This window comes from Astatotilapia calliptera, chromosome 3 (assembly GCF_964374335.1).
Source record: "Astatotilapia calliptera chromosome 3, fAstCal68.1, whole genome shotgun sequence".
In the NCBI taxonomy this organism is placed as follows: domain Eukaryota; kingdom Metazoa; phylum Chordata; class Actinopteri; order Cichliformes; family Cichlidae; genus Astatotilapia; species Astatotilapia calliptera.
In genome coordinates, this window is record NC_137424.1 from 49427507 (window position 1) to 49451920 (window position 24414).

General features: G+C 42.8%; 2 protein-coding genes across 4 annotated transcripts; both read right to left on the reverse strand.

The window, feature by feature from the left end:
* Positions 1-763: 763 nt before the first annotated feature.
* On the reverse strand, positions 764-8454 carry emc4 (ER membrane protein complex subunit 4). The gene is made up of 6 exons (XM_026162645.2): positions 8287-8454; positions 6524-6668; positions 4627-4741; positions 3859-4012; positions 3622-3782; positions 764-1480 (listed from the first exon to the last, which is right to left on the reverse strand). Exons 2-6 carry the CDS (start codon positions 6625-6627, stop codon positions 1445-1447), a joined length of 570 nt encoding a protein of 189 aa, XP_026018430.1. The 5' UTR covers positions 6628-6668; positions 8287-8454; the 3' UTR covers positions 764-1444.
* Positions 8455-9145: 691 nt separating this feature from the next.
* Positions 9146-24077, reverse strand: cyld3 (cylindromatosis (turban tumor syndrome) 3). Of its 3 annotated transcripts, none has more exons than XM_080298505.1 (17): positions 23929-24077; positions 23460-23682; positions 22861-22978; positions 22366-22523; positions 18879-19379; positions 18594-18699; positions 16864-17324; positions 15209-15368; positions 14914-15055; positions 13698-13820; positions 13151-13242; positions 12993-13056; positions 11447-11645; positions 11250-11358; positions 11046-11164; positions 10424-10631; positions 9146-10340 (listed from the first exon to the last, which is right to left on the reverse strand). In XM_080298505.1, exons 2-17 carry the CDS (start codon positions 23625-23627, stop codon positions 10156-10158), a joined length of 2913 nt encoding a protein of 970 aa, XP_080154631.1. In that variant the 5' UTR covers positions 23628-23682; positions 23929-24077; the 3' UTR covers positions 9146-10155. The 3 variants fall into 3 exon arrangements, with proteins under 3 accessions (XP_080154631.1, XP_026018428.2, XP_026018429.2); XM_026162643.2 differs by having other exon boundaries at positions 15209-15374; XM_026162644.2 differs by lacking the exon at positions 23929-24077 and adding an exon at positions 23753-23922 and having other exon boundaries at positions 15209-15374.
* Between the last annotated feature and the right edge of the window lie 337 nt (positions 24078-24414).

Below are 24414 nucleotides of genomic sequence, written 5' to 3' on the forward strand. Positions count from 1 at the left end.
ACTATGATAGACAAACATTTGAAAAAACCAAAAAGAGACTTGGGAGGCTTTGTGACATCTCAGAAAATCCAACAAACTAAATCAGACCTTTTGAACTGGGTTTGTGGACAGGGTGCGGTAAATATCCGACTAAAAACAATCTTATCGGCCCTGCCTTCAGGTGTGCATTTTTCTCTTGCAACCAGTCATATTGTGTAATATCATATCACTCTGACATATTAAACAACTCTCGTGCTTATGGCTGAAAAATATCATAACTGAGCAAATAAACTGAAGTTTTTCCCTCCAGATTTAAACATGTTGGACAAGAAGACCCAAAGTCTGACATGGTCCCCAGTAGTTCACACCTAAATCACCAAAAACATGAATGGTAAATGGCCTGCATTTGTATAGCGCTTTACTTAGTCCCTAAGGACCCCAAAGCGCTTTAGTCATTCACCCATTCACACACTGGTGATGGCAAGCTACACTGTAGCCACAACTGCCCTGGGGCGCGAGGCTGCCGCCACCGGGCCCTCTGACCACCACCAGTAGGCAAACATGGGGTTAGTATCTTGCCCAAGGATATTTGGCATGCAGCCAGGAGGCAGCCTGGGATTGAACCACCGACCTTCAGATTAGTGGCTGACCTGCTCTGCCACCCCTACAGCCTTCATTAGAAGTTTTATAGTTTAGTTTCTGTGTAATTCCACTGAACATTAAGTATCTTCATGAAACAACTTACCAAAAAACCACTGCAAAAATAATCAAACATCCAAACTCATTTGAATTCAACCAATAAGGATTTATTTCCTAGAATATTTTCATAGGGAAAAAACAAATCTGCATAAATTAAACAAACCTATAAATTAAACAGGTGAGTAAATGCTGTGGGCTAGCTTGGTGAGTTCATGTTAACATAATGAAGCGTTCACAACAAACTGAACGACTGATGGAAGAAAAACAAAAAAGAAAACTACTGTACTATTCATGAGAAATGACCTCCTCCCAGGGACTCCCTCGGGAGTTACAGGTAACACTCTGCCATTAGTGATGTTTACCCTCCAAAAATAACCTTGTCGATAATCTCGTATTTTTAGCATGTGAAGTATGTGTCAAGTGAAATTACAGTAGTTGAACAGAAGTAAATATGATGATCAGCTGGCTTTAAGAAAAGAAGAACGTCAGAGGTGACGCAAACGTAAGCAGAGCAGCTGGCGGAAGTAACGTTTCTCTGATAAAAGGCAAATAGTGTATGTGTGTGTGAGATGAAACCCTGGCGGTGCCATTTTAGCTGCTGCGCTCGAGCCTGGATCTGCTGAGGACGGGAAAAAAAAGCCAGCTGGATTTTCCTCCATGTCAGCTTTGCCGGGCGGCCTCGGTGGTGCGGCTCAGGTGGAGTATTTACAGTATCTAACCTCTGAAGGTCAACATATCAATCCTTTGCATGCACACGTGGTCCTCTTCACAACACCATCCCTCCTCCCATGATCTCCATCCTCTGTGGAGAAGACAAATGTGGGTACAGTGAGAGGCAGTAACCAGTGTGACAAAACACCGCAGGGACCTGTGTGACAACTGAAACACTAAAACTGGGAAACACTACTCGGTTAAACTAATTACCCATACTTAATTAATTGGCAGTTAGCTGCTGGTTTCAAGCTCTTATAGTCAGGAACACGTGGCTGTCACTGTGACAGGAAAATAAAGAAGCCTGAAACACTGCGAGCTGGAAAATGAGTGGACACTAGAAGGAGTTTTTTCACTAATAGTGTAAAATACAGACAATGTTTAACCTCGTTTAGCTCTTTTCCCCATACAGCCGACATCTGAAGACCTCCCCTCTGACACCTCAGCATATATCAATAAAAAGGTGCTTTGACCACCGTTAGAATATTTTCTGGGTAGCTCCACAGGCAGACACCACCCTCACTAACTTCTGATGCAAACAGTCATTCATATCTCCCGTAAACAGGCCTTAAATATGACATAAACCACTCAGTGATGAAAAGAGCTTCAGATGTTACTCCAAGTCTGCTTTCAAGGGGTAAAGAGGTAAATGATGCCCAAGTTGGACTGTTTTCTAATTCACACAGGCCTACACACCAGTTAGCAACCATCAGGCAACCTTTCCCAACTGGTTGGGAAGTGGTTGCAGGAGGTTGCTGGGTAATACCAAGTGAAACTGGTAACAAAGTTACTTCCGGCTGTGCACTTATACAAGCGGTTGCCATAGCAACTAGCTCCGTATGTTTGATTCAGGGACATTGCATACTCTTCCTGAGGGAAATCCAGAAGGATGTGCATCTCCTCCCCAGAGCACATCAGGGAACTTTTGCTTACTGCACCTAAAACCAACTTGCAATCATTTTACTTGCAAGCAGACCTGCAAATGATTCAGTCACACTGTGAAGGAAGGAAGGAAACAGACTCTCAGCATTAACTGTTTGATGTTTATGTGCAGTCACCCCTCAAAGGCCCACTCTGAGGTATTTTAACATTAAAAAGGTAAGATTTTATTTGTTCCTGCATGTTACAAAGATGTTTCTGACGACCAAATAAATACATCATTGATAACGCAAGGTGTCTTCCATGACCTCAGGAGAATTTGAAACTAAGCCAATTCTGCCCCCTACTGAGCTAGAAACAGTAGTTCAGCAGGTTGAGGATCGTGACACGTCTGTTTTATAAGAACTTAATGAAGAAGCCAAAAAGCCTGAAAACATGAAAAAATTACTTTACAGACCAAACCTACTGGGCCATTTTTCAGGTATTGTGTTTCTGGCAGACAGCGCAGTGGTTCACACATTCACAGAACAAGTGAAGGGTCACCACTTCCACACACATCCCTTCAAAGGCTGCATTAGAAAGAATCTGCCAAACCAAACATGTAGCGCTGCTCACAGCAGCTTTTATCAACAAACAGTCCGATGAAGCCAAAAGCTGAGCTAATGGAAAGCTTGTGTCAGACTCTGTACCTCATTTTATTGGCTGTATTTTTAACTAGAATTACTCAAAATGTGAACAAAGTGTGAAAATCTGCTCAGTGGCAGATTGTACTGCTCCGTCATGACAAACAATGAGGTGTTTTTATTTTCCCCTGTAAACAAACCACTTACAGCTTTCCCTTTTTATTTGTAAGCAGGGGGTCCACAGAAACTTGGGGTAATGAGCTGCAGAAACCTTTATCTAATTTAATAAAGTTTAAGCCCAAACATCGGCTGTGCTGGTGGATTTCTTTGTGGACAAACTGAGACAAGTTTTATAAATATGAATGTACTTAAACTTTACACTTAAACAGAAGGGACAATTCTAAAGGTTAACATCATCATTTATTATCATTTTTTACTATTACTACCATTATACCCATTCTTATTACTACTATCATTATTATTAATATTACTACTAAAAACACTGGGTACCAGCAGTGCTACCTGTCAGCCTCCTAGTACACACATCTATGGTATCAATTATAGAATCTGCATCTCAGCCCTTGTTCAAGTTATTGCATATACAAGATGTACAGAAAACTTGACCTCTGGCCTTCAGGTCAAGGTCAAACTCATCTTAGATTTTTAGTAGATACAGTTAGGGTATCAATTTGAAGAACTATTTATCCCTGCTGCACGTTTACGACCTTACCTGCGGCGGATCTATGAACGCCAGCCAATCGGACGAGTGTGTCGGGAGCAGTCCCATCGACTGACACTTGTAGATGGCCAGCGCCGAGCCCAGGAGGTTTCCGATCAGGTAGACGAGGCCTTGGAGCCACTGCTGGCTGGAGCTCTCCAGCAGCTTGAAGGCTGAGGCAGAGAGAATGAAAGGAGCAGTTAGCATCCGGTCAGGAACATAAACGGTGTCCGAGCGCTGGATACTCACTGGCAGACATGGACATGAGAGCCTGGATGGGCCTCCAGGCCATCATGCACACCATCATGATGGGGAAGATGGAGATAGTGTTGCCCGACATGTACATGATGAACAGGTTCATGGGGATCTGCTTCAGGGGCCCAAGGGCCACGTCCCAGCACCTCTGCACCACAGCAAGACGAGAGAGTGGGCGGGGTCAGACCAAGTACCACATGTTTGATTTAAATCCCTGCTAAAGACCCTCTTACGTCCACCCAAAACTAAGCCTCGCTTTCTTTACTGAGCTCTTTTCTTTTCATTCTAAGCAGATCACCTTCATTCTAACACTCTTGTGAGGAAACATTTTGACTGTAGTCCTATCGTTTTAAATGTCCTATCAAAATAAAAGCGACTGTCTTTAAGGCACCTATTCCAAAGTACGGGCTGACCGCTCATTGTGAGAAGGCACATAGACTCTCCTCTGTGCCAGTTCCAAAATCCACATCCAGTTTCTGCCCAAAGTACTGATTCCACATGTTTGACAGAATAACTATGTACACCATGGTTATTATAGTCATTATAAAGCTAGTACAAAAACTATAAAACTACAGTAAAAACAAAATCTGGATGGTCACTGTAAAAAGATTTGTTATTGTGTTTATTTCTCACAAAGTAAAGCAAAACTAATTCAGCAATGGTAGCTTAACCTATGAAGTTAAATAGACATTAAATCCACAGACTGGTGGTTGGGACCATTCAAACAGGAGGGAAAATGTGTGTATCTGGAGCTTTTCTCACCTTCTCCACCAGGTTCTTGTCAGTCTCCTGGATGCTGGTGTCGGGGACCGGTTTCTCAGAGTAGCCGATGGGGTAAACCACATCTCCCTGACCGCCCTGCCGGTCACCGCGGCTCCTGCAGCGGGAATAAAAATGACCAGATTTAACCTTTATTCACCGTCTCATAAGCTCTGCCGTTTAATTTAATATCAGCATTTAAACCACTCAAGACAAGAGTGTAAAGCCCACATGCACACACTGTGAGGACGCCCAGGTAAACAAAGAGAAACTGGATTAGCTGATTTCTAAAAAGTTTGGAGGCAGAAATAATCTGTAGTTTAGGCGGGACATAAGTAAAAGGTTGCTAGTTTAAGTCTAGCAGGAGACACAAATGCCCTTTGGCGTTGAATCAAGATGAGCATTCGATGTACAACTTCTAAGTTTAGACAGGACACACTAGGGCTGGGCGATATGACCCAAAATTCATATCTCGATATTTTTTAGCTGGATGGCGATATAAGATATATATCTCGATATTTTTTTTAAGCCATAAAGTAAGAACAAAAAGAGAGTTCTTAGTCAAAGCTGTGTCCCAGATGTCACACAGGCACTTTTATTAACATACAGCACAGATGTACATGAAAAATTACTCAAAATTAAATTATGAGCATTCATTAAATAATAATGCTCCATAAATAAAAGAAAACAAGGTTGTTTTTGTGCTAAACAAAGAGCTCACAATTGTGCAGTCAAAATGTAAACTAAAAGACGCTGAGTGTAATAACAAAGACAGATTTCACAGCTGCTCTGTTCCCAAGTTTTACTGTGTGACTGACAGCCTGGAGTTTGAAATCCGCTTCATAACCACGTCTCTTACAGGTGCCATTTATGGTCCTTATACACACACAATACGGTAATATTACGTTGATGCACAGTACGTATCACTCCGCGAAGCTCCTCGGTAGCCGTAATGCGCCGACAATCTATCAAGCGGTGCAGCTCCATAGCTTACCAAAGTCGTACTCAAACATTTTTGACAGATTGCTGAGCGCCGTGTACCACATAAAATCAGTTCGCGGCCATCAAGCACAACCAGAATTCATACATAAGGCGCGCTATCAACTTTTGAGAGAATGAAAGGATTTTAGGGTTAGCGCTGTTAGCTCGTTAGCATGTTTAGCTCGTTAGCACGTTGACGCCGTCCAGCCCCACGCATGGGGCGATGCGCAGTAACTCGTTAACGGAGATTTGCCGTGTCCGTCTTGTCGCTGCCTGCATGTGAAGCGATGGGGGAGGAGGGGGAGTTGTCTTCAGTGAAGGCGAGGCGGAGTAACGTTGCGTAGAGACAAAAGTGGACGAAAGAGAGGCAAACTTGCGGCTCCACAACTATAATTATAACGTAACATAGACTATATCGATATAAAGGATATTGTCACATCTTATATCTCGTATAAAAATATATCGATATGTTTTAAAAACTCGATATATCGCCCAGCTCTAGGACACACTCCCAAACTGTTCACTGGGAATGGGACAATTACCTGCCAGGAAAGATTTTGAGCCATACTGAATGTAACACAATTACTTAAATTCTCAGTTTATGAAACTTTAAATAAAAGCAGCGACCTGTACTGAACTGAATGGACTTTTTTCAACTTTAATTACACCTGGAACACAGCAGTCTGGTAATGCAGGGAGGCAGAAATATTGAAAGGGACGTGCTGAAAAGTGAAACCATTACAGGATAACAGACTTGTTGTTTAATAATTCATTAAAGCCAGAATCATATCTTACATGTAAATTCGACCACCTGGACAGAGCTGTTACCTGCACTACTCTCACCTCTACGCCAGAGCTTTAGTCCACACCTCCTGGTGGTGTGGACAAATGTTCAGGGTACGTGTCAGTTTCCATTTACCTGGTGTTGCCCAGGCTCAGCTCCAGAGCCCACTTCATCCTCCTGGCACCGCTTCCTCCTCTTGTTGACAGAGCTCCTCCTCCTTGTCCTCCTGGAGACGCCATGGCAACCAACTACACTGCTGGACCTCGGAGACAGAAAGCACCTGCACAGATAGGATGCATAAATAACTGCAGACGTAAAAGGCTTGTGCAGCTTTCTGTTAAGCCAAAGACAAAATATGAGAATAAAACACCAGTCGATAAATGGAAGTCATTGATTTCAGACATCGAACAGGTTTCATCCTTTTAATCTTCCCCAAAAGGAAAACATTTTAACCACTTATTATAAAGTAATGTTACATTTAATCAGGAAAATAGAACCCACAAATCCATCAACACAGGCAACACTGCCTTAACCACACACAGCCACCTTTACTACTGCAGAAGCAGCAGCTATACAGTCGCTGTCACTTCAGACCTGTTTTAAATCTTCACAGAATAGATTAAAAGATGCTCAGTTGGTACCAAGAAGATGTTATGGACACCACTACACCACCAGCACCTGAACTGCAGATAAAGGCAGAATGGATCCATGCTTTCATGCTGTTTACTGGTAACTCTGACCCTACCATCTGAACGTCGCAGCAGAAATGGAGGCTTATCAGACCTGGCAACATTTTTTGTTGTCTAGTTTTTAAGTGCAGCACGGCATTTTCACTCAAAGAACTTGGCTCGCTACATATTTTCCATGCAAACTCTAGAGATGGTTGTGTGCCAGCAGATCAGCATTTTCTGAAATACTCAGACTAGCATGTCTTGCAGCAGCAAGCATGCCACGTTTAAAATCACTTAAATCAACTTACTTTCTTATCTGATGCTCAAGTTTGAACTTCAGCAGGACGTCTTGACATTCCTACTTGTCTAATGTATTGAGGGCAATGGAGAAAGAAAGGTGTACCTAATAAAGTGACCAGTGACCTGTCACCTTGTGTGTGTGTTTTAATGCTGTCAAATATCAAATCAAATCAAATCAAATCACTTTTATTGTCACATCACATGTGCAGGTACATTGGTACAGCACATGTGAGTGAAATTCTTGTGTGCCAGCTTCACAAGCAACAGAGTTGTGCAGAATACAATAATGTAAACAAGCAAAATACAAGAATGGCTACATCTGAAACTAATAAATATATGTACAATATATAATAGTATATGCATTTCTGGATGTGTATACTAATATTTTTCTACGTGTGTGTGTGTGTGTGTATGTACACATATTTTACAAATTAAATAGAGTAAACAATAAATAAAATATATAAAAAATAATAAGAGAAACAGAGAAGACCTTACTCTGCAACTAGCAGTGTGTGAACACACTGTGATCTCTACATGCTCTAACAGAGGAATGGCCCCTAAACAACATAAATTATTACTATCAGAGTTCCCAGTTTGTCTCCAACCTGTTCTTTCTGTAACAGATCGATCCTGGGATAACAGCCAGTTCTCTGTTTTTTCTGCAGATAAAATGTCGGAACAGCTTCGGTGTCTCTGCACCTGCTAACAGCGGCCACCTCTGTTGTTATAGACCTAAAACACTAAGCACGGTTTCCCGGAGAGCTAACATTAACGGTTCAAGTGTGTACTCAACACACTGCCAGCTATAAATACAAGCGAGCCGACCAGAAGCTAAGCAGGAGGTCACCAGCGCCTCACAGCGCTGTCACTAAGCAGCACGTTATAGGTGAACGAGGCAGCGGAGCGTTATTTCAAAAAATGTTGTACCTTACAGAAACATCCAACACTCTCAGGAGCTTCTTTAATCGGTGTCGTTTTAACGGAAAGAGTCGAAGCTTCCGACGTACGCTCAGGTTTAGATAACCCCCTCGTCGCTCTCTCGACGTTTCCGGGGCTCTAAATGATGACGCAGTTTGCTGATACGGATATTACGTCATACGTCCGCTAAAATAAAATAAAATATTTCCTCAAGGGGAAAATATAATAATTAATTTTACTTTTTTAAGTTATAGAAAATAATTTGCGGGTTAAAAAAAATTTACCATGTACGGAGAAGACTTAAAGTGAATATTCATTTAAATAACATGGATGGTTAATTGTGGCAAGACTATTTAATTTGAGGAAAATTGAACGGCAGTTTTTTCCCCCCAGGCGGTGTAGACAATATAATATATAATGTAGACTTCACATGCTTGTGATACCAGTGTTCTGTTTGTGGTCGATAGAGAAAATCCACAGAACAGTGTTAAAGGTATGATGGGTCAGTGATTTTTTGTTTTATTTTGATATATTGATAATGTTTCTTGTCGTTTCCCGTTTAAATATTATATATTATAGTTTATTTAGCGAAAGCTTCACTGGAAGAACGTATAGAAAATATACAGAACCCATGTTTTTAAGGAGCAGATTTGGGAAAATTATGATTATTTCTCACTCAGCCGTTTAAGAGTTGGGAAGCACAGCGGTGTGGATTTTTTGCTTCACAGCAAAAAGGTCCTGGTTTAAATCCACCATAACCAGAAGAAGATAGATGGACATGTCCCACATGTTTTAGATTTCTTGACAAATTTGAACAATTTAAAAAAAAAAAAAAAAAAAAAAAAAAAAAGGCAAAAACACTAAGACATAGGAACAATATCAAATCTTTATTCTCATTGCGTGTAGCTGGATTGCATTAAAGAACCTGTAAGCAATCTAACAGTTTAAACATCAATGTGCAATCTGTGCTGTCAGTTACAGGGAATGCTATTATATACAGATGAACTGACGTGTAAATAAAGCAGTGCAAACTGAACTGTGCAGAGTACAAGTGTTACATGTTACAGGCACAGTGGTTTCATACAGTGTGAGAGCATCATTAAGGCACAGGTAAACTCACCAGCAGGTTGGCAAGTGTACACAGCTCTTTACCTAAACATAAGGCTCTTTGTTCAACAGGCACAGTAGAAGTGTGGAAGTATGGCTGACTGCTTTCTGGATGGACGGTGGTTTATTCTCAGACCCTCACCACTTGTCGTCCTTTACTGGGCAACACTTCACGAAAGAGTTTAAAGTGCATCTTGTTTGTAGACAAACTGCAACTCCTGATATACAGAAGATGTGAACATTAAGGCCGTGCCATAAATCTGCAGCAGTTTGGCACTTAAGCAGTTTTAAACATGGATGACCCAAAAAATTAGCCCCAATAACAAACGTCAACCAGCTTAACCTTTGCTGTTTTACACCATCTTCTTAAAAACCTTTGGACTCTTGCTGCTACATCTGCTATTTTTACATCTCTGAGTGTGTGAAGCTGCGGGCAGCCAATTCTGGAGAGTGTTCCGGGTGATGAGCAAAGTTTCTGTTACAAAAAACCTCCTGGGTCTGTACATGAAGGCCAGTTTGTGTGTCTAACATTACCCACAAAGAAAAGAAGCTGCACTTCAACATTCCCGTCTCACTGGGAACTTCAGTCTCTAACCCCACTTCACAGGAGGGAGTAATAAAAAAAAATGCTGGTCATGGTGAGAATAAGGCAGATTTCATGTTACACCTGATATTCTGAAGTGCAACGTTTTATTCAGACAGCTGTGCGAAGGGAAGAACCTGAGGACAACACGTCCACTTCAGTCTGCACGTCTGTGCTGAGTGTCCGTGTCACTTGTACAGGCTGAGCTCGGGGCTGTGGTACAGGCACATGTACGAGTCGCAGAGCAGGCGACGCGCAGCCTCCCTCAAGGAGCTGGGGTCCACTCTGCTCAGCTCCTCCTCTGACAAGCTCAGGTAGCGGCCCACCTCGGGACAAGCCTTCACTTGGGGGATGTTGAAGCCGTTCTCTCCACCTGTGTGAGAGCACATGGAGAAACGTGAGCGCGTGCTCCTCGCTGGCTGAATGTAAGATTCGGTTATCGTGTTTGAGTTTCACCTTCCCGATCCGCCATGCTGTCGAAAAACAGCCAGTCGGTGTCGAGGGGCCCGTTCTTGACGAAGCTCACGTAATGGCTCGTCTCGATGCACGTCACAGCGAAGAGAGACATTCGCTGTCGCGTGCAGTGCAGGGGGCCTGTCCACTGTTCCCCGGGGACGCCAATCTTCACCGGGCTGTGGGACGCTCGTTTCCTGTGACTGTGGACCTGGTGATCAAAGTCAATGAGTAAAAAACACAGACTGTATATAAAAGGCGGCAGCAGCTACCATGAAGCCAACCACTGAATCACAAGTGCCCATACTTGGATGACAGAGTGGAGTGCTGAGATTATGTGAGGAGCAAGCACCAGCATCCAGCAGTTACAGTTATAAACATATCTGATATTTAGTGCAGAGTAAGACACAAAATAAGAGTGCTTATTTGGCAGCCAACTTTCAGCACAGGGTACAATCTTAATCTGGTATCATGTACAGAGTACCGAGCGAGTCTACAGAGTATCAGCGATCCAGAAAACCACAACACTGGGCTGAATTAAGCTGGACTGCTGCAGACGATTCCATCTTTAAAGCAGAGGCTCTTTGGTGCATGTCTCCATAAACCTGAAGCAGTGAAGGGCTACCTGAACGTTGCAGGTCTTGCAGTACTGTTTCAGATGTCCAGGAGTGATGTCTACATCATCGTAACACTGCAGACACTCCCACTCGGCTACAGCCTGACAGATAGTACACTGCCTCAGAGCTGCAAGAGAAAGGAGAACATAAAACTTAAGCTACTTCAAATCTTCAATGAGCAGGAACAAATCGCTCCCTGTGATCGTCCTTACTGTCATCCAGCAGGTCTGTGATGTCCAGGCTGAGGGTCGGCAAGATGGCGTCAAACATTTTGAAGTCTTTCCCGAACCTCGGCATGAGCAGCAAGAGGCAAGAGGGAGCCTGGTGGGCACATCAAGCCACACATAAGAAAATATAGCAACTCCTTTTTACTCATATTGATGTGAAATCTCTGGCTTATTTCTATCACCTCAACAAACTTGAGGCCGGAGTGGAGAAAGGAGGACTCCAGCAGGGTCTGGACGCTGGCGACCCTCATGGATGACGCTGAGGAGAGGGGGATCGGGGAGTTGACTGGGGAGAGAGCCTCGGGCGAGGAAGGAGAGGGGGTAAGGGCAGGAGGGAAGAGCTGATAGAGGTGACACTCCTGTGGCTGCTGAGACATCGATCTGAGGAGAGGAAGAAGGCAGGGAATTAAATATGTAGAATGAGCTCAAGATTTAGGTGATGATCAGGCCTCAGCTCCTCTAACTCGAGCTACTGAATTTGACCTTTAACTGCTAAACCTTTAACGTTCGATACATTGTTGTGGAATTCATAAACAAATATTACCTCCTGAAGCATGTGGTTTTCTGTGTGGTGCAGACCATCCAACATGTCTATGCTTCAGGTTTTATCAATGAAACACCAGCGTGTGTGTGTACGGTTTTTAAATGCAGTCTGCAAGCCAAGCTTGTGAGATCTAGCTGTCTAATTATGCTGCCCTCTGGCTGCACTGTGGATCATGTCTCGTTCAGTGTTGCTTTGTTATTGTTTCCCTCGAGACCTTGTTTAACACCAGAACAAAGCCACCGGGTGCAATCCTAAAACACTGACAGAGCAGGCATTACAACAATGACCACCTTTGATGCTTGGCTGTGTAAGCATATAGTTATCCATAAATATTTGGATAATAACAATTTTCCTTGTAGTTTTTGTCTCTGCACGCCTTCACAGTAGACTTTAAATCAAACAAGATGTGAGCCAATTTCCAGCTTTAATTCAAGGGGTTCAATGAGAGTATTGCATTAACTCTTTAGGACCTGCAGCCATTTTTACCCTTCAGCTATAAAAGACTGATGGGGTATTGTCATTACCCTGCCAACGATAGACAGGCGGGCGGGCCGCGTGGTCACGATAACTCAAGATCAGTGCAACACAGGACTTTCAAATTCATAAAACAGGTGCATCTATTAAAAAACACTGGCAAGTTTGAATAACAGTGACCTTGAAGTCAAGGTCAGAGGTCAAGTTTGAGATCCGTTGAGTCACTGAAGTACATAAAAGGGAGGTGAAACACTTCATGGAGCTCTAAGCAAATAACAACATGGACAAGCATGAAAACACTGAACGCAGTCTTCACAGGGACACTATAGACACAAGAGGCAAGTCAAATAGTTTTAGGAAGAGCCACAGTCTGTTTGACCTCCAGGCTGGAAGTCCCTTTTCCTTTAGTTAGATTTAGACAGTGTGAACTTCAACAACAACAAACAACAACCAGGCAAATATTTCCATCACCTTTGAACAAAAGTGAACTGGTGGCAGGTTGTGTTCTCACAGAGGAATGCATGAAATGTAGAAGAGCGACAGTGTTGGAAAAACGTCATCCAAATTCAACTTCCAACCGCGTCGATGCAACAGCTAACCTGTGTGTGTGATAATGACTGTGTGCAGGTAATCTGGGAACAACAGTCCAGTGAGAAACTGTCCATGCAGACAAAAAGAAAAGAAAAAACAGCAAGTGTCGGCAACATTACCTGATCTTGAGAAGCGGCTCGACTCGGAGAAGCTGGAAAAGCTTGTTGAGAAATTCTTCAGGATCTGACAGAAAGAACAAGAGAGGTATGACAGCATTCCTCGAAGTCTTTAACTATGTTTGCAGCACAGTCCCTGGTGGAGGAGAACACTTGCATACCTTTCTCCTGGTTGGTGAAGCCCATATCACTGTTCGCAGCTTCCAGCAGTCGCCTCAACGCCATTGTCTTACTGGCACACACATAGCCGTACCTTTAAAAACACGGCAGCACAGGAGCGCCTCAGACACGTCACACAGATATATAACAAGAATGTGAGCACAAACTAAAGTTATGAGCGCTTCAGCCTAGCGACACGTGAACATGTGGTGTTTAATGACTGCAACCTTTTGGGCCTCCTATTAGAATGACATTTGTGTTTAACGACCACAAACAGAACACTGGATTAAACTCCACATGCTTGTGATACCAAAGGTCACTATTCTGGATAAGTAGCAGTAGTGTTAGTACTGTTATCAGATAACCATGGCCACTGACTCGTGTTTTAAAGCCAGTCTCAAGTGGTCACTAGAGAAACTTCAGTTTTTGTTGTAGAGATGGTGACAACAGAAACTGATAGTAAGGAGACAGGAAATGGGCACAACAGTCCCTCCATCATACCTCCCCGTTCATTTTAACCAAACAATGACCAGTGACAACAGCACAGACCTCCGCAGTGGGTTGACAATGTCGCAGCGTAGAAGGTCCTGAGCCTGACTGGAGCTCTGGTCGGTTTTAGGGTCGGTGGGCCAGAATAACACACAGTCAGCTGAACTGCAGCAGGAAAACAGACTGTGGAGACAAAAGCACACAGGTGGGGTTTAAAACAAGCAGCTGGGTGGAATCTTGGTGCACCCCCTCATTTAATGCCAGGCTCCTTCATTTCTACCTGTAGGTAGATTAGTTCAGCAGTGGTGAATCATCCATCCTCACGTGCACACTCTCAATGCAACAAATATACATCATGCAAAAAATATTAAAAGTGAGAATTATTAATAATTCATTTGGGGCATCATGTAGCCCACAAAACTGGCAAAGCTATAATTTGTTTATCTGCGTGACGGCTGCATAAACAAAGCTTTTTTAAAACCAGATATCTTTGTCCAGAAGGAGGAAACTAAAACTCTGTGCAAAAAGAAATCGAACCAGTGAACCGCTGCAACTGTCTGGTGTGCAGGGATGCTTGGGTTCAGCTGTGCTTCACCGATCAGCCTGTTAGACCACTTCACCATTTGACTGAGCGATATTCTGTTCTTTACATGTAAATATCCAAACCAGGACACCAAGAAGAAAAAGATAAGAACGATTCAGTAAAAGCACAATAAAATAAAATCATCATTGTTTTTATCAACGTGGAAGAAAAGAAGCCTTCTCAAACATTCTTGCACACAGCTTCACAATAACTGCTCCAAGATATTTATAACACTGAACATATTCCACAGTCGGACATGTGACATCATATGCGAGTGCACTTTCATGTCTTTGCTTTTGATATGTTCAACTGAAGGTAGCAGTTTTAGACTGCTGACCTTCCTCTAAGTCCCTGGTTTCCACGTGGGCGGAGTTGTGAGATGACGGTCTTAGTCATATCTACTCTCTTCCTCATCCAGCAGCAGAAATAAGCCTGTCACATGCATCACTTCTAATGGTCACATTTAATATGTATTGTATTGTATGTACAGTATTGTAACAGTATACACAGCAGAGGCACAGCATGTCTGCTGTAGATCACAGTGACAAAAAACATTCATTATCAGCCTTTTTGTGAACAATCTGAAAGATCTGGTATAAATCTGAAAAACCAGCTTTTGTCAAAACAACATATTTACACCAACAGTCTTCTTTCTATGAGATGTAGGACAGTAACTAATGTCTCAGATGTTACCTGAACAGCGTGGCATCCAGGTAGCAGGAGTTGAGGTGACCCTGGATGCCTTTCTTCCAGCCCTGGTAGAGCTCCCGGGCCTCATCCCCCTCCACAGGAGGAGTGTGCTCCTCCACGCGCTCACTGCCCCACTCTGCAAAGGCTGGCAGCCACAGACACAGAAGATGGTATTAGATATCAGAGCGTCATAAATGCTGCTTTAACAGCGATCATCAGCACGTATGCAAAAATGAGACAGAGAGCTTTGACGGCGAGGTGCTGGCGTGGCCTTGTGTCAGATTACAGCCTACTTTACCTATAGAGTTGCATCGCTCCACTTGATTGACAGGCATCTCGGGGGCGGGGAATCTGGAGTCCCGTCTACAGTTGCGAAGCTTTACGAAAAGTCCCTTGTTGGCCGGGCAACGAAAGTGACGCTCCCCGAGGTAACTGCCATCCGTTCCAGCAGACAGCTCCTGTTCCTGACACACACACACACACACACACACACACACACACACACACACACACACACACACACACACACACACACACACACACACACACACACAGTGGGGATTTATTAGCCTATTGCAAACCAGCATGATAGGAGGTCATTAAACTAATGGAGTGAAACCTGTGACCTGCTCCAGGCAGGCAGCCTGAGCCCTACGTACTGACCTGCCTTGCAAATCAAAGACATCCTCCCTCTGGGGCTCATATCACCCCCCTGTGTGATATGCGGCATATTTGTGCCTAGAGCCCACACATCAAACTCCAAGTTTCCTCTGCTGCTGTAACAAAGTATTTGATTCAGCTGTTGATGGTAAAAATGAATCCATTGGAACAATATACTGGAAGAAATCAGTTTCTGTACTGATGCTTGATGCGCCATTACAACTGCTATAGATTAAAAAACAAACAAACAATTAATGTCAAAAGAGGTTAATTAATTAACCTCTGTAACAAAAAGGTGAAACCACAGCACAAGTGCCAAAAACTGCAGTACCTCTAATGCCCACTTGAGGCTGTCTCTCAGGATGAGTCAGTCCCCACAGACTCCTACATAGCAGATCTATCTCTATAACCTTAAGCTAATCTATACTTGGAGTGATTCATAGTCACATGGCCACCAGATACCACAGACAGTGAGCAGCATACTGCAACTTCAAGTGCAGGGGGCTAAGTAGTTGATGAGTTCCTGATGCCTTCATCTCTTCTTTTCAGTGCATGTGTAGGTCAAACATTTGTATATCCTCTTTTGAATCTGCGAGTTCAGCAACTCAAACCCTGCTTTGTTTGACCTATTTCACTCTTAATGGGACGATAATTTACAAAATGGACATCATGTTGTAGTAATTCAAACTCCTAACTAAAGACTGGGCCCATGAACCCGCCAGGTAAAAAATTGCTGAGGTCATGGATCAAGTGACAAGAAAAATATATACAGAGTATTTATGTAATAGGAGCTGTCCTCCAAAAACGCAGCATTAAAGCACTTCTGCAGAGGCTTCTCAGACCACCTGCAGCCAGCAGAACACAGAACAGGATCAAGAACAGGCAAGACTTTATCAGGAATCAATCCACAAGAACTGCCAACAGTTTCTTTGAAAAGAGAACATGCAGAAACATGAATGCTTGGTATGAAAGGTATCCTTTAACAAAGAGCGAATGATCTTCTTAAGTGTAAACAAACTGCGGCTTCCTTTTCCGTTGCCCTCATAAAAGTTAACAGGAAGTTTGTGTAATAATGAAAAAGGATATGTGGTGACAAATGTGGTGATGGAAATAACCCGTTTTTGTTTAAATAATAATGCTAACACGACTTTACCGGCATAAGAAAACAATGATTCAGTTATAAGTAGCAACTGCTTTCAATCCGTCTGGGAAGTAAAAAACTGATGTAGAAAACTCTGTATGAGTGTACAACCTCAATAAGGGAATAAAAACTGAGGCACAAACTGTCCTTACCAGTTCGATTCCTGCCACTGGCTCTGAAATCCCGTTTATCCATCCAATCCAGCGGATAACTCCAAACAGCGGCGGATCATTCACTTCAACCATCGACCCGACCTCCAGATTGCTGCCCGATCCTGCCTCTCCATTCTCTGCTGCGTCGTCACCGTTACCCGGAGCCCTCAGCGGTGAGGCGGGTCCGTGAGTACCATTGGTGTGCTGCTGCTGGCCGGCTGTCAGGCCTTGCGGTTTGGGAGGGGGTAGAGGAGGAGGGGGAGGAAGCCCGGATTTCTGGGCGGGTTTTGGCAGAGGCAGAGGGGGAGATTTAAGTGCTGGTTTGATTGGGGGCATCAGGGCTATCTTTGGTGCAGAGGCAGGCGGCGATACAGGGACTGATTTAGTAACTGGGGGGAGTGCCACCTTCAGGACGGTTCTGGAAGATTTCTGAGTGGGGTTGGTTCGATGGGACTTTGGTTCTGAGGACGCAGAAGTGAAGATGTTAGATGTTTATTTTTACTGTTATGCTCCTGCAACGCTTCGTCTCTACAAAGCTCAGGTGTAAACACAGTTGTCTCCACATAGCCCTCATTCACGTCCACTCGGCCCTTATGACAAAACATAATTCCTTGTTTTGACTGCGTTTTCATTTGGTTCAGTTACACATCTCTGTATTGCTTTTACTTAGTGATTGTTGGTGTTAATTGTTTCTTTTCTGCAAGATGTTTATAAAAAGGTGAGGTAAAAAAAAAAAATGTGGCAAGTGACCCATTACAAGCAAAAACACTTCACAATTTGATGTAAACTTGGTAAGTGCCTCCTTCAAAGTTGTCATTTGCTGCTTTCTAGCTCTTCTAGCATAAAGAAAAAAGACAGCGACTTATCGAGCTTCGTTTCATTTTAGGAAGTGTATTGATTCACAGTTCATTTTAATTCCATATTTATTCATATAGTGCCAAATCACAAAAACAATATTGCAAGTGAAAGAGCCTACAATAATACAGAGAAAACCCCAACAATCATATAACCCCTCTGAGCAAGAGCTTTGGCAAAAGTGGGAAAGAGAAACTCCCTTTTAACAGGAAGAAACCAGAACTGCTGTCAGGTTGATCTGTGCACGTTAGGTGGACAGAAAAGAGGCACTTGTCTTTTCCCTCTTGGTGACTTCAGTTTATGAGGGAAAAGCAAAATTATTTCATCACCTCATGTAAACAGTTTAAACGCGTCTTAGTAAACCAATGAAAAGAATCCCCCTTAAGATACTGTGTGGTTATGTAGGCCCAAGGTTTATATGGTTGACGTGATGCAGGTAACACAAAAGTAATACAAGTATTGTAATGACTTACTTTCTGTAATGAAAGAAAAAAGCTAGATTTGCGTAGTTTGTAAAAGTTAACAAAGTCAGGTGTAATACAGGGTTTTTTGTTTGTGTTTCTGACTCAACCACAGAATCTAAAAATGGAAGCAGTGCTGAAAAAGGCACAAGGAAATTACCTTGATGTGGACAGCTGCCAAATTTAGGCAGGTTAGCCTTATTGTTTCTATGTTTCTCGGTCTATTCTCATTTGACCGTATTAATTGTGGAAAAATACTGGAACTAAATCTGCCATTTTTTAATTAAATTTTTCTATATAGAAGTCAATTTATGTTAAGAAGAGTGATTAAAATCTAAAGTTTAAAATCTAAATTTGTTGAGTTACCTGAAATAACTGAGGCCTGAACTTTCTGAGTGTAAACAGCTGCTTTACCTAAGGAAACCTTGTTGACTGACACCAGCGCTCCATAAAGGACTGAAGGAATGTGGCAGAGCTTCTCTCCCTTGTAAGTCCCGTCCCAGCTACCATCAGGAGTGTCCTAATGTACAACACAGAGTCAAACATTAAATGCAAATAGAACGGCTTCACCATTACACTGTATAAGACCGTCAAAGCGAGGGAAAATATTTTTTGCTAACAGTTAAAACATGTCCTATTTTCTACAAAAAAACAAAACAAACAAACAAACATCTTCTCTCTCTCATGGGTCATACTGACCAGAATGGCTCCCACGTACATTCCTGATGAGGCCCGGCCTGGCAGGGGCCCACAGAACACCACTTCCCCTGCACAGACTTTGTCATCCAGGGGGAAACACACACGCTGACCAGGGCGAAACAGCGGGGGTGACGCAGGGCCTCGGACATGGTTTTGAGCTGTGATGGGTGCTGAGTCTGCAGTTCGTGGAAGGATGCTAAAGGGGGACACCTGAGAAGAGCTGTTGGGTGGATGCTGGTGGAAACTAATGTGACGACTGTGCTGGTGCTGCTGCTGCTGGGGCGGCAGCTGAAAATGGTTTGGGCGGCCATTGCTGCTATGGTGACCGTTGCTGCTGCGGTGTTCTCGCTCACGGGGTCGCTGGTGTCCCTCGGAGCTGCTGGACCACTGGCGGGGCCTGATGTGACTGGCCGGGACGAAGAGGGCGCAAGCTTCGGGGCAGGTGAATAACCTCTGGCCTTTGTAAGTGCCGTTGCTTTTTCCCCTACCCACCGCTGAGCCCTGGAGGACAATCACACACACAGTTAACATATTTACACTGCAAGTGACACAGCAACTCAGCTCCTACATCTGTGGTTTGTATATAAACCTATGATTTGATTCCCCGGATATTTTGGTGCAGTTTTATGCTCGCAAACTTTGGAGCTTTATGTATGCAGTAATTGTGATGATTGTGCCAGCCACTGATTATTGTTGGCAATGGCACTCCCTGATGGCTGCAGCCTCCCCATCAGGACAGCAAACTGTAGGAAAAGTGTGAATTAATGAGTTACATTATTTATTTTTATGAACTTCCAAATGTTTCTTTTCAGATAAATGTAGCTTTGGTTAGTCTCCACCCTGTTCATTTTAGCTTTTATTTATTTATTTTGTTTTTTAGAAATGTTCAATAGAACACACTTAAGAAACTAATAACAAGTACTACAACATAAACACTTGAGTTAAAGTCACACCAAAGCCTCCTCACACAGGTTGACATAATTATCTGAAGAGCGTTCATGTGTACTATTGTTTTATTTTAGTGAGTACACATCTAGTTTTTATTTGTATTTCTGATACCTGTATCTTTTTGTCATATTTCATTTTAGTTAGCTACAAGTCAAAGTCAGAGTCAACTTTACTGCAGCAGACATGAGGACTGCACAGTGGACTCAACAGCTTTACAAATATAAAAACACAGCACAACAGCAATGAAGGTTAGTCATCATATGTGAATGTCTGTACTGATGAATATTAAACTAAAGTTATGCAAACAAAACTATTGCACAAGCCAGCAACAGTTAAAAAGGAAGCATTGTAGAGGATGACTGTGTGTTTTCATGTATACAAACAATTATAGGATTGTGTGTCTGTAGTGCATGATTATGTGTATTTAAAATGAGTACACAATCCTGACTGCCTGTGGGAAGAAGCTCTTGCAGAACCTGGCAACCTGGTGCCTCAGGCTGTGACAGCATTTGTCAGATGAACAAGGTCCAAACTGGCCAGATCGCAGCCTGATCAAGCATTGCTTGAACGAACCTCATCCATGGAGGCCTCACCCAACAACAACAACCTTTAGGACACAAAGAATCAGCTGCCAACACCACACTGCTGAAGGTATAGGACACTCCCAGAGGTTCACATCCCAAAGGTCTGCAGATAGTTTGGCAGCACAGGGGCAACCTGAACAACATTAGGAAGGATTTTTATAAATATCTGTGGGTCACTTGATTTCACACACAGGGGTGAGGATCCAGTGGTTATTTTATGTAATCTGATGTGAGGAAAATACAGTCAATGGACGACATGTTTAACCAGCATTCAAAGTGGATATTTTCCAAATAGGTTTAAAAAAATTAATTTCTAATTTAATTTCTTCCTGTACTTAAGTACAAGGATTTCAGATGTGTCACCATTTTGCCAATGTCTGGAAGAAGATGGGAAAAACAAAAACAAAACAAGAAACCTCTGATGGAAGGAAACTGGTCGGGATGTTTAGGAGCCACCAAGGCTCAAGCCTGACATGGAGTGGAAACTGCTGCATGACCAGTGCTTCTGTCCACAGTGAAGACAGCGTGACCTAACAATGCACTGAGGGGGTGCTGACCAAGAAAGAAGCCCCTGCTCCATAACTGACACCTTCAAACGCGATTGAAATGGGGAACTTTTTTTTATAGTCAGACATGCAAACCAAAGAACACTGTAACAACTGTAAAGCATGGTGGTGATAGCATCATGCTCTTAGGCTGTTTTACTGCCAGTGATACTGATACATTGTCCTAAGTGGATGGAATAATGAAGGAGGGCTCCCTCCAAATTTTTCAACTTCCCCTCAAAACAGCTGGACAGTTGAAAGTTTACATAGTTGAGTGTCATCAGGACAATGTTCCCAAACACACATTAAAACTGGAATGGATGAATGAAGCTCACACTGAGCTTCTTGAATGGTATTCCCAAATCTCTCATCTCAACCCTAATAAAAATCTATGAACTACACTTAAAAGCTGGGCCTTGGCCAGGAAACCAACAAGTTTAAATAAACTCTACCAATTCTGCCAGAACAGTGGACTAATGGACTAGTTCTTATATAGCGCTTTTCCACTCTTCTGAGCACTCAAAGCGCTTTACACAACTTGTGCATTCACCCATTCGCACAAGCACAACTGACATTCACACACATTCATACTCCGATGAATGCATCGGAGAGCAATTTCGGGTTAGTATCTTGCCCAAGGATATTTGGCATGCAGACTAGGGGAAGCCGGGAATCGAACCACCAACCTTCCAATCAGTAGATGACCTGCTCTACCACCTGAGCTACAGCCACCCAGTGGCCAAACATTCAACCAGAATAATGCCAGAAGCTCGCTGATGGGTACCAATAGAGTCTGGTCATGGTGCAACTTGCAAAGCGATCCTTAAATATATATTAGTGGGGTGTATGTATATATTTGAGCCTGTATTTATACTTTTGACAATGTGCATATTAGAGAAAATCCAAACATTTTTTAAAACTTGTGCACCCAATTCTTGTTTTTTTTTAAGTCATTAAAGATGTATGCTGTACAATTATCCCACCCTGGAAAAAAGAACAACTGAAAGATATAATTATGAGTCCAAAATTACCCTGACATTCAGTGGATGTAAACTTCTGACCACAACTGTAAATATTCTGCTGGGGAGGGTGGTTTTAACAGTGTAGCTGACTGGTGTACAGCTAGCACCCACAGAGCAATATCAGCACTGATCCTGTGAAGCTTCTGGGTAATGAGTCAAAAAAAAGATCCCAGGAAGTCTCTTCTTTTAGCAATTTTATACTCTGGCTCTTTAGCTGCCATCTTTTTTTTGCCCAGGTTTGGTAACGAACAGCTATTGTAGGTAGTGAGAAACCGCAAAGCAGGTTCAACAGTATCAGCTATACCATGCAACGCATAAGTAGTTCAAACTGCTGATTAAAGCAACTTAAAATATTTGAAAATTCAAACAATCCAATGATTAAGCCAACCTTGAGTTGGACCCCAAAATACACAGCGCTGCTTCCTCTGGTTAAGGGCCCGATGTACTTCAGCTCTGCCTCTGCCAGCTCATCCTGCTGACCTATTTGGACCCACAGCGGGGAGTCAGACGGCAGAGAAGCCAACTGCTGCAGCTTCCCAGGCTGGTCTGAAAAACACAGAACAATACAACAAACAAACAAATAATTAGCAGATTACAAACTTCTAATTACATTTGATTAACATCCTCTGGGACAGTTTTTGGTCACATTTCAGGCCATAAATGTACTTATAATAGAGAAAAGCTTCAGTGTGCTCTACAATTACTGCGATAAACAGCCATTACAGTGTGCACAGTGTGCAGTAAAAACAGGGCAGCTTATGAGTAACTGGCAGCACTTAAGAGACACAAATCTGAACTCTCTCTCCTTAGAAAGTGAGTTAAATCAAGCTTCGAGCACATTTTAAGTAAGCAGCTGTAAAATCTGCAGTATTTTGCTTCTTACTTAGAAGTTTTAGTCGAGCCTCTGGATCTCTAACAGCCTCCAGCAAGCCAGTGAGGTCAGTTGGGACATCAATTAAGACTCTCCTTTCTATTTTTCCCATGAAGTCATTGTCCAACACCTGCAGGAAAAGAGGAAAAACACATGTGGGAGAAAGAAACAGGGAGAGGAGGGATGGTGGTGTGGAGTATGAAAGAAAAATTAAGAACAAAACAACAGGAAATTTAAGTCTGACGATTTTAAAAGCAGGAACTCAGCAGCGGCTGGTGGATGCTCGAATCTGAAGTGGAACATAGTGAATGTGTTAGGAGCAACATAAGACATGGGCCACCCAAGTGATGCATAATGTATATAATTAACTGAGATTGCACAAAAACACCACTTTAAAAGTCTTTTCGAAATATTATCGCAAAATACTCAAGATTACTCCACCAATGTTAATTTTAATCATTCTAAGTAAGAGAAATAAAAACAGCTTGTATTAGTAAAGTTGACGCTGACAAATGGTAGCACCTTTCAGACTCTCCTCCTAGCACTACACAACAAGTTCCTCCATGTGTCAAATCTTGTGTAAATCTGTGAATGCAAATATATGTTAATACCTTAACCCAGGGGCTGTCCCCTTTTTTATCCAAATCTTGCTCCTGGCAGATGAACCCCCGCTGTAGCGAAATGGTACCTTCCAGCTGGTCGCGCACCTTTATGTCGGTCGAGATCAAGAACGTTTTGGGGGGGCGGCGCTTCCTGATCTGCTCATGGGCCCCTGACATCTTACGTGTGTGTGAAGTGTGGCTGGTTCACAGTCGAATTAACCCCTTCATTTTTCTAAAAATTTGAGAAAAATAGTTAATTAAAAGATACGTAAAGAGGGTTTAAAAAGAAAAAAAGAAACAACCTGTCTGTCGGGCCAAGTGGCAGCAGCGGCAGGTAACGTTTAAATTTTCCTCACTGGCGTTCAAACTCAAGGTTTGTCAAAAGAAATGGCAAAAGGCTAACTTTCCGTCATTTCCTCAACAGACAAAGACACACGGTTAGTTTTGTAAGTTTTGTAGGCGTCTATCAGAAACTCACCAACTTCATGGGCTCCGACCGTCAACATTTCCCCTCACATTTAAAGGAGCTTCGCTGCAATAACAAACCATACTGTGAAGCAGGAAGCGGGCTGACTGACACCGGCGGGGGCCAATAGCAAGTTAGAAGCCATAACCGAGGGAGGAGCGTAGACCAATCAGAGCACTTGTGGGCGTTACCATGTTAGGCAAAGGGGGAAATTCCACAGTTCTTGTTAAAGTGCTCACTGATGCACGTAGGAAGCTTCCACACACACACACAAACACCACATGTGGTTTTTTTTAATTTTTTATTAGCTTATAAATAGAGTGAATTCTTCAACTTACACAGAAATACACATCCAAAAAAAGAAGACGAAGAAATATTCTGAGCACAATCAGAATAGGATCCTTTAAAACATAAAATAAGTCTTTTTAAAGTGCAAAATTTCCAAATGTGCATCATGTGACTCTTTTTTAATGGCGTAATTATACTGATATTCTGATG